General features: G+C 54.3%; 1 protein-coding gene across 1 annotated transcript in view; it reads right to left on the bottom strand.

The window, feature by feature from the left end:
- The window catches only part of TIMP2 (TIMP metallopeptidase inhibitor 2), a 50,843-nt gene that overhangs the window by 14,011 nt on the left and 24,489 nt on the right, over window positions 1-12,343 (bottom strand). Inside the window, exon 2 of the mRNA XM_060083000.1 lies at window positions 193-293. Coding sequence (XP_059938983.1) covers window positions 193-293 — 101 coding nt within the window. The remainder of the gene's footprint in view (window positions 1-192; window positions 294-12,343) is intronic.

Genomic DNA, 12,343 nt, shown 5'->3' with positions numbered 1-12,343 from the left:
TTAAGGAAAATCAGATCCACTTGTGGCTTGATGCCCTTGCTCCTAGCTGTCTGCCTCAGAGGTGGCTGGACCGAGTCCTAGGGACCCAGTGGTGCACTGAGAAGGTGGGAGAGCCCCGCCTGGTCCCCGGCCCTGCTCCCAAACCTCCCACAGCTCTGCCCAATGCAGCAACCCAGGGACAGTGGCCGTTACCTTTATTTGCTTGATCTCATACTGAATGCGCTTGATGGGGTTGCCGTAGATGTCATTCCCGGAGTCCACCTCCTTCTCACTGACGGCTTTGGCCCTGATCACTGCAAAACAAAGACAGAGAGGTGAGCAGAGTCCCCGAAAGACTGTCCTGGCTCTAAGGAGGGGGCAAGGGGCAGCAGGGAGGTGGGAGGTGAGGGGCAAGATGACCCCAGCCCTGGGTACAACATCGGACTCCATCCCGAGGGGGATGACCAGGAGTGAAGCTAGAGCCCTCTGTCGACAGGGCCCCAGAGCAGAAGCTCTCGTCCCTCACGACAGGCGGCTGCTGGGGCCGTCACTGATTTGAACAACAGCTCGCTGTTGATGTCATGCTTGAGTGCTCTGGGGCTTTTCTTCTTCCTCCTCAGTGTGTATGTATGTATCTGTGGCTAGGGAAGCAGAGAAGCACACTGACTGGTCTGCAATCCTGATCACGCAGTTAAGGATGGTGAGAGTTCCCACCCTCTATAGCCTACTGGCAGTCAGGCTCTCTTGGGCTGAAGGCAGAGGGGGAGTTACCTACCTACGAGGGGCCCCATCATATTTAGGTTGGGGGTCTTCCATCTAAAAGGTCTATCTTGTCAGCCTCCTAATCTGTCCTCAACGTGTCCCTGAGAGATGTCGCAGGGATGATTCTCTGTAATAACACATATTCTATCAGAGGCACAGCAGAGGAAGGTTGAACATTTTAACTGTTGAATGGGGGGAGGAGACATTTAAGAGCATCTCTAGCAGACATAAGGGACAGATGCCGAGGAAAAAGGGCAAACAGAAAGAAGGATGATCCTGGAACGTGACACGAGATGAAGGAGAGGAGAAGAGGTCAGGCTGGGAAGGTTCCGGAATGTTCCCTGGGGCCTGAGGCTGCTCGGGGGCCATGCACCCCAGGGCTTCCTACTAGCAATTAAGCCAAGACTCTGCTCCAACCCATAACCTGACAGGGCGCGGATCAGCAGTTCACCCTGTCACTTGGGCAGAGCCCTCCCTTTTTTCATTTTGAGGCTTATCAGCTGGTGGCACGGCCTGTTTTAATGGCTTTAAAAGCTTTGTCCTCCAAGATTCGGCTGTTCAGGGTCACGCTGGATGAGGGTCACGTGGGTGTGAGCAGAAGAAAGAAACAAGGAGCAGACAGGCTCAGAGGAGCCTCCCACCTCCACTCCCCAATGGGCAGCTGGAATCTCAGAGCCCCCAGGCAGGGCTGTCTTCTCCTGTAGAGCAGGGAGGCCCAGGCACACGGATCTCCATCTGTGCCCATCCCCCTGGACCCCTGAAATGCGCTCTGGATCCCAGCCTGGCACCAGAGCCCCACGCCACAGCCCCAGCGCCCCACCCAGGCCCAAACCCATCCTTATTTTTTCTTCTGTCGGCCCTGAGTCATGACTGGCCAAGGCCACAGGTTCCTGTTTCCCAGGCTGAGCCAGGCCCCAACCTACAAAGCCACATCTAGGAAATGCCACCCTAGAACAGAGGGCCTTGCCCTTGGTAGCTGGTCAACCTGATCCCAGCGTCTCCTCCCACGCCCCACCCATCCTCCCTCCCCAGCACATGTTATCTTTTCTCAGTCCCGTCCCGTCCAGTTCAAACATCTTTTTCGGCCGCACACTGCCCTTGTCTAAAACAGAAGACCCTGTGCAACCTGGTGCTAGCCAGTGACTATTTCGGCTGCCGTGGTGGTCCCCCACTCTTGCTGTTCCACCAGTCCATAATACTCCCTGAATCTGAACCTGCCCAGGGGTGTCCATACCTCTAGACAGGCAAGTTTCTTCTGCCTTGAATGCCATCTCCCTCTCTCTGCCTGGAGAACTTCCATTCATCCTTCAAGACCCAGCTGAAATAGCCCTTCCCCATCTTCCCTCTGCCCATGCTCCCGTAACACTTGGTATATTCCACATCTCTCATCCACTCTGCTGTAAACATCGGTACCCGTCTGCTCAGGGCCCTGGGAGCTTCTAACAGACAGAAGCTACGCTCTAACCACAGAACAGTTAGGGCTCACTATTTGCTGAGCTGACCCTGAGATACTTGGATGGCAGCACAGGTTAGGTTTGTCTTGGTCCCTCTTACGACCTGCCTCATCTATACCTTATTGCAATGCTGCACAAAAAAGTGTTTATGCGAGGGCTTCCCTGGTGGCGCAGTGGTTGAGAGTCCGCCTGCCAATGCAGGGGACACGGGTTCGTACCCCGGTCTGGGAGGATCCCACATGCCACGGAGCGGCTGGGCCCGTGAGCCATGGCCGCTGAGCCTGCATGTCCGGAGCCTGTGCTCCGCAACGGGAGAGGCCACAACAGTGAGAGGCCCGCGTACCGCAAAAAAAAAAAAAAAAAAAAAAAAAAAAAGTGTTTATGCGAATCAGTAAACAGATTAGTCCTGTCATAAGTTTGCTCTTCCGCAGCATCATCCTCAGCTCATGATATCAAATGAACCAGGAACATCCAAAGGAGATAACAGTTCTAAAAGGAGCAATGCTGCCAGATTTTACTATGGTACACCTAATTCTGCATGCTTTTTGGAACTTTTTGGCACTGCTTTTCAGAGGTCCAGCACCCTGCACAATGCTTACTGCATTATAGGTGTTCAATAAACACACTGCTGGCCATTAGAAAATAAGCAAAAAGTCAAAACTACAATGAGGTACCACTGCAAATCAGTCAGAATGGCCATCATTAAAAAGTCTAAAATAACAAATGCTGGAAAGGGTGTGGAGAAAAGGGAACCCCCCTACACTGTTGGTGGGAATGTAAATTGGTGCAGCCACTATGGAAAACAGTATGGAGGTTCCTCAAAAAACTAAAAATAGAGTTGCCATATGATCGAGCAATCCCACTCACTCCTGGGAATATATCTGGAGAAAACTATAATTCAAAAAGATACAAGCACCCCTGGGCTTCCCTGGTGGCACAGTGGTTAAGAATCTGCCTGTCAATGCAGAGGCCACGGGTTCGAGCCCTGGTCTGGGAAGATCCCACATGCCACGGAGCAACTAAACCCATGTGCCACAACTACTGACCCTATGCTCTAGAGCCCGTGAGCCACAACTACTGAAGCCCACGCACATAGAGCCCATGCTCTGCAACAAGAGAAGCCACCCAATGAGAAGCCCATGCACCGCAACGAAGAGAAGCCCCCACTAGCTGCAACTAGAGAAAAGCTCATGTGCCGCAACAAGGACCCAATGCAGCCAAAAAAAAAACAACAATAAAAGCACCCTTATATTCATAGTAGCACTATTCACAACAGCCAAGACATGGAAACAATCTGAATGTCCATCAACAGATGAATGGATAAAGAAGATGTGGTACATATATACAATGGAGTACTACTCAGCCATAAAAAGAATGAAGTAATGCCATTTGCAGCAACATGGATAGACCTAGAGATGATCATACTAAGCGAAGTCAGAAAGAGAAAGACAAATATCATATGATATCACTTATATGTGGAATCTAAAATATGACACAAATGAACTTATTTATGAAACAGAAACAGACTCACAGACATAGAGAACAGACTTGTGGTTGCCAAGGGGGAGGTGGGGAAGGATTGGGAGGTTGGGATTAGCAGATGCAAACTATTATATACAGGATGGATAAACAACAAGGTCCTACTGTAGAGCCCAGGGAAGTATATTCCATATCCTGTGATAAATCATAATGGAAAAGAATATGAAAAAGAATATATATATATATATGTATAACTGAATCACTTTGCTGTACAGCAGAAATTAACAACATTGTAAATCAACTATACTTCAATAAAATTAAAAAAAAAAAAAGAAGCAAAAACTACTCCCAAACAGCCAAGAGACTCCATTTCATTCCACACATCAAGGTCCATACATTTTTCTCTTATAAAAGCTCCTAAGGCTCCCAGGCAGTCTGAGTTCTTAATTGAAAGGGGGCAGCAGAGGGGCTCCATCCTGCTGTAGCCCCTCCCTGCTGTGTAGCCTCAGGGAAGTTCCCTGACCTCCCTGGGACTAAGCTGCTCACATCCGAAATGGAGACACCGCCGCCAGTATCTGCACACCATCAAGGTGTGGGAGGACTAAGAGATGGGGGGCACGTGACGCGGTACCTGACACACGATGCAGGTGTAGCTCAGGACAGAACAAACACAGCACCTCGGGGACTTCCCTGGTGGCGCAGTGGTTGAGAATCCACCTGCCAATGCAGGGGACACGGGTCCGATCCCTTGTCCGGGAAGATCCCACATGCCGCGGAGCAACTAAGCCCGTGCGCCACAACTACTGAGCCCACGTGCCACAACTACTGAGCCCACGTGCCACAACTACTAAAGCCTGCGCGCCTAGAGCCCATGCTCCGCAACAAGAGAAACCACTGCTAGTGGGAAGCCTGTGCACTGCATCGAAGAGCAGCCCCTGCTCACCACAAATAGAGAAAGCCCACGTGCAGCAACGAAGACCCAATGCAGCCAAAAATAAATGAATAAACAAATAAAAATTTTAAAAAAAGAGAAATGGAAGGAAAGAAAGTGAAGCAAGAGAGGAAACAAAGCCCAGTTCTATGGAAACCTTCCCCAAAGTGTTAACACCCTCCAACCATGAAAGAGAAATGCTGGGCACACACCCGTCCACGTGGGTGCCAGGGATCCACAGCGCTACCATCTGGGCTCAGCACCACTCTGCATGGGGTGGGGTGGGGGGACACAGGCAAAGCATTGGCTGATGAACTGATCACAGCCAGAGGCTCCCACAGGCAAGTTACAGATAGGAGACCTGAGGGGCCCCACAAGGGAGGGAGGGCGGGGCAGCAGCACGGCGGACCCCAGCCAACTCGGCTGCAGCCATCCCGACCTTCAGCTTTCGGCCCCTGGCACGAGCCAGAGTGGGGACTGTCTTCCATGCCAAGTTCAGGGTTCCGAGTCGGACTGCCTTTTAAGTATAAATCCAAAAAGCATGGGCCCCCTCCTGTTGCCCAAAGGGAAAAACGGGTAAGGTGTGGAAAGGTTTTCAGTAACAGTGTCTGCCTTCGAGGAGATCCAACCCGGGCAGGAAGATAGATGATGGACAGGAAAACCAAGAAGCACACTCTTCCCAACTGCCAGTGGCGGACAGAGAAGGAGGCAAGAAAAGCTTTCAGAAATGTGTTCCCTGCACCTAGCGCAATGGGCATAACCCTGAGCTCCAGACTGGGGGCCACTCCAAGTGAGGGATGGGCCTCTCTGAGTCCCAGGCCATTTAAACGACAGGGCTGGGGAGAAGCAAAGAGACCCAAAGAATCTGGGAAGAAGTTAAACTGGAGGCATGGACTCATGTTTACCAAACGCCCACTGCATGCTGGGCCTGGTGCTTGGCCCTGGGTTGGGAGATCAGCCTAGGTCCTGTCCAGCCCCACGAGTGAGCAGCCCTGCTCCACCATCCTGCCCCTGGAGAACCGGAGGCAGCTGTAGGAGGGAGAGTCTTTATAACGATTCCTGCTCTAACCGCTTCGGTCGCAAAAATGATGGCCTCTCCCTGGGCTGCTCAGATTGTTTCTTCTTTCTCTTCTGCCGTTAACACAACATCTGGGTTTGAGATCAAGGGTGATACACTGGCTGATGAATTCACTGTCAGATGTTGGCTACTGGAATGCACAGCCGTGGACTTAATTCAAAGCACAAGCAACCGCAGAGCCCCTGGCCCCACCCCTCAGGCTGTGGACACCACATGACGTCACTTCCCCCACTAGGAGCCTGCAAAAACAATCCCTAGTCCGCCCAGCCAGATTTGGGATGGAAAAGAACGAGGTGGGTGGAAAGTCAAGGTTGTGGACGACGATCCAAAGAACACAGGCTATGTTCAGACTCCGAGAGATGACAACAGCCCAGGCAAAACCAACGGAGGCCAGACTGTGCCACTGCCCTGGGGGGAGGGGACAGGGAGGAGGCTGGCAGGAAACCTGGGGTGTCCTCAGCATACCCTGTGGCCATGGCCGGTCCAGAGGAGCTGCACACTCGACCAACCCAGGCCGATTTAAGTCTCTCCCACACCCCGCCAACATCTCAGTGCTCATGTGTCTGCAGACCTTATTGGGGAAGCAACGGAGATTAACACCAAGCCAAGGACATAGTCTATGGGGGAGCCCGGCCCTGAAAGAGAACTGCCTGTCAGAAGTTCATTTATGTCACACTGAAATAAACTGAATTATCTTGTCTTACCACGGGCCCAACTTCTCTCCAGAGGAATGCCATATGCTACACGTACGAATGTATCCTGTAGGACCTTTCCCAACGGGGCCACGCAGCTCGGCATGGGCTCCCGACCCCAGAGCACGGTAAAGCTGTGGATGTCAGGACTCTGACTTTTAGACATTCACGGCCTTGCACCAACACACTCAACACCCCAGAATCCCCAGACCCTAAAGCCTGCCCAGGCAGAGCTTCCGGCTCAGGGAAAAATCACGAGTCTGCCTGCAACAGGTGCGGGCATCTCCAGGATTTGGGAAAACATCCATCTAAATACAAGGTTAAAACCCTGAACCATGTGAGCCTTATGTGTATGCACTGACTCAGGGTGGCAAGAGTGCCTCAGCAGCAGCAGAGGCCACAGTCACCTCCCCGCCCACCTACTGCAGCCTCCAGCTGAGATCTGGAAGGGGCGCCCAGCGAGACAGGCATCAACACGGACCTCGCCGCCCTGCTCTTCAGTCCTGGTCACGGCCTCATGGAAAATGCCCAGTGGTCCCTCTGGTGAGGGGCACAGGGTCTCAAAGCCATCCGCTGTGCGGGAGAGGTCAGGGGCTTTCGACTGGCCGGCACATTTGCCAAAGACCCTACTGGCCCCAATCAAGAGTGGGTGGGGGCCACTCTGCTGCTGTGCCTGGAATGCGAGCCCTGGTTTGAGAGTAGAGGGTCACTTGGTCCGTTTCCTTGTCTCTGGGAAAAACTACACGCCAACCATTTCAGAGGAATTCAGAAAGCAACGATTTTGTCCCACAGGAGACCCAGGCCCCACTTACTCCAGGCCAGGCTTCGGACCCCCAGCTCTCCAGGTGTGCTCTGCACTGCTGGGGTACTTGGGGAGGGCTGGAGGGTTGCACACTCTTGTCTACACTCTCCGGAGAAGGGGCAGCGCGAGGGTAGACGTCTACACCCTCAAATCACAGAGCTACCAAAGTCCTCGCTGAATGCCTGCAGCTACATCCCGAGGCTGCCTCTTGGGATGAGTCTCTTGTCCCTTTAGGGTAGACACAGTGACACTGTATGGCTGGTTGACCTGGCGGAGGCCCCCTAACCTTTGAATTTTGATGAACTTGCCCCAAGTCCCAGTGGAGGGTGGACTGGGGTGCCTCCATCCCAGCCACCACTAACCCTTAAGGGTAGAGTCAGAACATGAGGGGTGCCCCGCTTCCTGCGTCTACACCCCAGACACACAGCCTGCTGCTCTGCCCCATGAAAGCTGTAATGAAGTGATCATATCTTTCAGAGCCCTGCTCTGGATTACTGAGGGATCCCTAACTGCTTACAAGTCACTAAACCATCTCAGTGGGCTGTGGGGAGCACAGTAAAGACACTGTGAACCTTTGCAATGGGCTGCATCTGCTTCTTTGGGGTGGGGGGCAGACCGCACCAGCTACAGGGGCAGGGGGCGGGTGGATGATGATTTAGAAAGAGGGTCGTGCTCACATGGACTGCAGACCGCTGGGACTCCCCAGGTTTCGGGGCCACGCCCCTCCCTACAGAACAGCACGTGGAAACGGGATGTGGCTGAGCAGCCTGGGAGATGTCACAAGGAATGCATGGCGTCAGCGCTGGCCTGGTGCCCAGAAGGCCGTGGGAGCATCCAGCCCCACCTGACCCTCTAACCTCACTGTGCACCCAGCCTTCACCTTTCCAGCTGCCCCATGGTGGACATGACCCTGGGGGCTCTCCCCAGGCACTCAGCTCTGCCTTCCCTGGCCTCAATGCCAGGCCCTGTTCAGCCAGGGGTGGAGCAGACCTCCTCCAAATCCGCTTTCAGGGAAATGAAGTAATTAAAAACAGCCCTGTGATGCTGCAGGGAACCGAGGGCTTCTTTCATCCCTGTAGCAGCTGTGAGAGACCAGACCCACCCTCAGGTCCCCCAAACCTCCCCAACCCCAGGAGCCAACAGATGTCCGCGGCAGGGCTGTGGTGTCCAGTGTGAGGGCAAGACTTGGCCAGCGTGACTCAGGCCAGGGTCAAAAACGCCTGGAATGACAACTGCTCAGAGCAGATGTGTTTTTTCAGGAGTGGAGGGTGGGGCAGGGAGAGTGAAGGGTGCAGGACAGACAACAGGAAACAGCAGTACAGCCCCAGCCCTGGTCCACGCTGCCCATGAGCCCGGTACCTGGGGATCTGCCAGGCCTGCCCAGTGCTGTTCAAGATTCTAGCACATACACGTGAGCCGTTGTCCACTGGATGCCCCGTCTCCATGGAGACCAGCTCTCCCATCTCCATTTCCTGGCCCTTTGCTTTGGCTCCCCTTGGGAGCAGGAGGGAAACATCTCTAAAAGCGCCTTGGTGATGCAGAGAGAAGCTGCAGCACTCCCCGCCCAGCTTCCAAGTTGCCCTCCCAAGACCCCCAGGACCCAGATAGGACCCCTGACTCAAGCCCCGCCACCTTTCCCCCCTTTTCCCTGCGGGCCCAGCAGGATCTCATGCCAGAGGCCTTGGTCACAGTCTCCAAAGCCTTGGGCTCGGGCCCTTCCCATTCACGTGCTGCTGAATCATTTGAAAAAAATGCATCCCGCTCCTGGGAGGATTTGCTGAGAACAGTGCGGCTTTGTGGAGGGAACTGCTGCTTTGCACTTTCTCCGCCAAGACCCCAAGAAGGAGCCAAGCTCAGTCCTGCAAGCCCAAGCCTGGAGCCCGGAGCAGAGTGGGGGCAGGGGCAGGGGCAGGACCAGGCGGGGCATGGGGCGGTGGGCGGGGGGCGGAAGGGAGAGATGCTGAGAGGATTCGCGCCACCCCCGCCCCCCGCAATCCCTCCCCACCCACAGGCTGAGGAAGGGGCTGGACGGGCAGCTAAGAAGTGAGGGGCAGCAGACAAGGGTCCTGTCCTCACGCTGCTGCTGGTGGTCCGTGACCTCGGGCAGGTCTCCCCTTCCAGGCTGCCTCATTTTGGGGAGTGAACACTCGAGTGCTGGGCCCGTGGCTCAGGCCCCCGTCCACATGGACAGAGCAGCAGCAGCAGTGGCCCTGGCGTGGGACGTTGAGGCATGTGGTCTGTGGGCCGACTCCAATCCATGGCATTTCTCAGGAGCCAGGAGCAGCGATGGAAAGGCTGGAACCCCAGAGCCACCCTCCCAGCTGCCAGTGTGGAGGGAAGCTGGGTGCGCAGGCTGGGTGGTTCATGCCCCCTCTCCTCGGCTAGTCCTCGTTAGCTCAGCAAGTAAGAGCCCAGGTGGCAGCCCAGCTGCCCCTTGGAGCGGGTGGTGTGTGGTGTGCAGTCCACCCGGCCTCCCGTCTCCAGCCAGGATGAGGGTGGGCTGCACTCCGCCATCAGCTCTCCATCATGTCTCCATCACGTGGAGGGAGGAAGCCGCCCGCATCTCATGGCCTGAAAGAGGGTCCCCTGCCCTCCACCCCAACTTGAAAAACCAATTTTCCCATTATTTTACATTTCTGAGATTCTGGATATTCTCATACACACTACAACCTCGCACCTGGCTGGGCAGGGGAGGGGACAGGCATAAGGACCCTCAGAGCAGCACACGTGGAATGCGGGGTCACATCCAAACCGAGGGTGCCCACCGGCCCCTCCAGGGCTGGAGTCGTCACACTGTCGAGGGAGAACTTCTGTCCCTGCTTCCGAAGTGTCCTGGTCCTTGTCGGTCACTGCTGGCCCGCACCTGCCTGTGGACAGCGGACCTTGCAGCAGGCGCCGTCTTCCGCCTGTGGATCCCTTGGGCAAACGGAGGGCCTGTCCACCAGCAGGCCGGCCACGGAGGCCTTCCCTAGCGGCTGCCGTCTGGGGAGGACTCACTGGCTGGGCTGCAAGGAAGTGACCTGACAACACACGAGTGAAACAGGAACGGGGTAGCTGCCCCCAAAAGTGGGGGGATGAATCACAAAACCAGGGGAAAGTTCTAGAAGATGCAGTTTCAGAGAGGAAGAGCCCATGAGGGAGGGAGGGAGGATGCGTGGGGAAGGCCGCTGGGGGAGGACCCTTTAGGAGGAGCCACTGTGTCGGGGTCCCCACTGCCCCCTGGCAGTACTGGGCAGAACCCTTCCAGGTGGCGCTGTCCCAGGGCCCTGGGCACCATAGTCCAGTCATGTCAAAGTGACCGACAGGGAGTGAAGGCACTGTCTTCTGGGATCCCAGCCCACCCCCTGGATACCAATGAGAGATGGAAATTACCGGTGACATCTCCACCGGGAATCACTGGAGGGTCAGCTTTTTGCGGGCGGCGGGCAGGGGAAGTCCTGGAGGGCTGTTTCATTACCCACGTCACTGACCTGGGCAAGGGGGTACCCTGGCCCGCCCCCCTTCAGCCTTCTGCGGGACAGGTGGGAAAGGGCAGGGCGTCTCATCCAGCTTCCAGGGGACAGTGTGGGAGTGACCGTCCAGGCAGAGTTGAGTCAGCCTCCACCACGTCTCGCTGCCCATCCCCCACACCTACTTTTAGCTCAAGTGTGGCCAAGAAGGGACAATTCCTCACCTAGAACACACGGGCCACAAACATGACCTTTGAAAGTGCAAACAAAAATAACACACTTCAAGGCAGGCTTGCCCCTTCATTAGACTGCGGCTCACAGCCCGAGTCACGAGGGTCTCATTCCTCAGTGTTTGGGTCCCATCGCGGCCACGGCTTTAAACCCAGTGATCCCACGGCACCCCCTCCACCCTCAGACCGAGGTGATCCCGTAGCGACAGATGGGCATTCCAGCTGAGCACCCACTAAAGGCCAGCGCCCCTCCCCACAGGGAATCCTCATTTGGCCAGGGAGTGACAAAGCTCTCTTGGCCCCAGGACTTTTTTCTTATTCACGTTGGGCTCAGACCAAATTGTTGAGCAGCTCTGCAGCCCTGACCCATGGTATTCCGGAAGCAGGTGAGAGAAACCGGGCTGGGATCAAACATTTTCTCCACCTAAAATGGAAAAGCCACAGACAACGGAGACTCACATGATGGAGACGTGAGATGGTGGAAGGTTCCTCACTCAAGCTATTGATTTTAAAACAAAACTGAAAAACAAACAAACAAACAAAAAACACCTTGTGGGATGCCATTACTGCTCCATACAAATGGTCGCATTCAGGGGTTGTGGGCTGGATGCTCAGAGACACATATCCGGTCAGTCACCCCACCTCTCTGAGTATCCCTCTATCACCATCTGTCATTGTGGTCCCTTGTTACCTATATCCTCCACTAGAACGTGTCCTGTGTGTGTGTTATTCACTGTTCAGCTCCAGTTAAGTGGGGCAGTGTCTATCACTCAGTACTTGCAAAGGAAAAACAGTATAATATCAGATCAACATTTTCCAGGGACAAAAAAAAAAAAGGTGAAAATGGGAAGAAAAGGAGGGATGGAACCTTTCCCACACCTACATCCCAGCTGTGGTGTTCAAACATTCCCAAAGCACTTTTTGACGCCAGGCCTTCTGATCCAAATGCATTAGGGATGTAGTTCGCTTTTTGGGAACTGGCACAAAACAGAAGCAGCTATGGAAAGAAGGCTCCAAGGGTCACATGCTATGACACTGTGGCAAAAATGACACCTACGTGTGACACGAATGAACTAACTACGCTGGGTCCAAAATGCTCCCAAAAGACCATACCTGATATACTATCCTTTTTATAGGGTTCAAGCAGAAGTAAAACTAAACAATACAGATTGTGTTCCGGTTGTAGTGCAGTGCAGGGACCACTCCCAAGTTCAGCGGGTGTACGATACAGCTAAGGAGGAAGAGCGCAGAGAAGAGGAAGTAGCACACAGATAAAGCTGGTTTTCAGCAAATATTCCAGATCTTGGGTTTGGGTGGCAGGCTCACGGTTGTTCATTATATTGTCTATACGTGGATGGGCTGGGGTCGTGGCAGACCCTGCCTTCACTCTGTTGGTCACTTTGACACGTCTAGGCTATGATGCCAAACATACATAAGATAAAAAAGGCCATTGATGGCCCAATGATGCCAACATATCATGAATGAAG

This window comes from Mesoplodon densirostris, chromosome 18 (genome assembly GCF_025265405.1).
Source record: "Mesoplodon densirostris isolate mMesDen1 chromosome 18, mMesDen1 primary haplotype, whole genome shotgun sequence".
In the NCBI taxonomy this organism is placed as follows: domain Eukaryota; kingdom Metazoa; phylum Chordata; class Mammalia; order Artiodactyla; family Ziphiidae; genus Mesoplodon; species Mesoplodon densirostris.
Note: the sequence above shows the minus strand (reverse complement) of the source record. Positions and strands in the feature narration are given on the sequence as shown.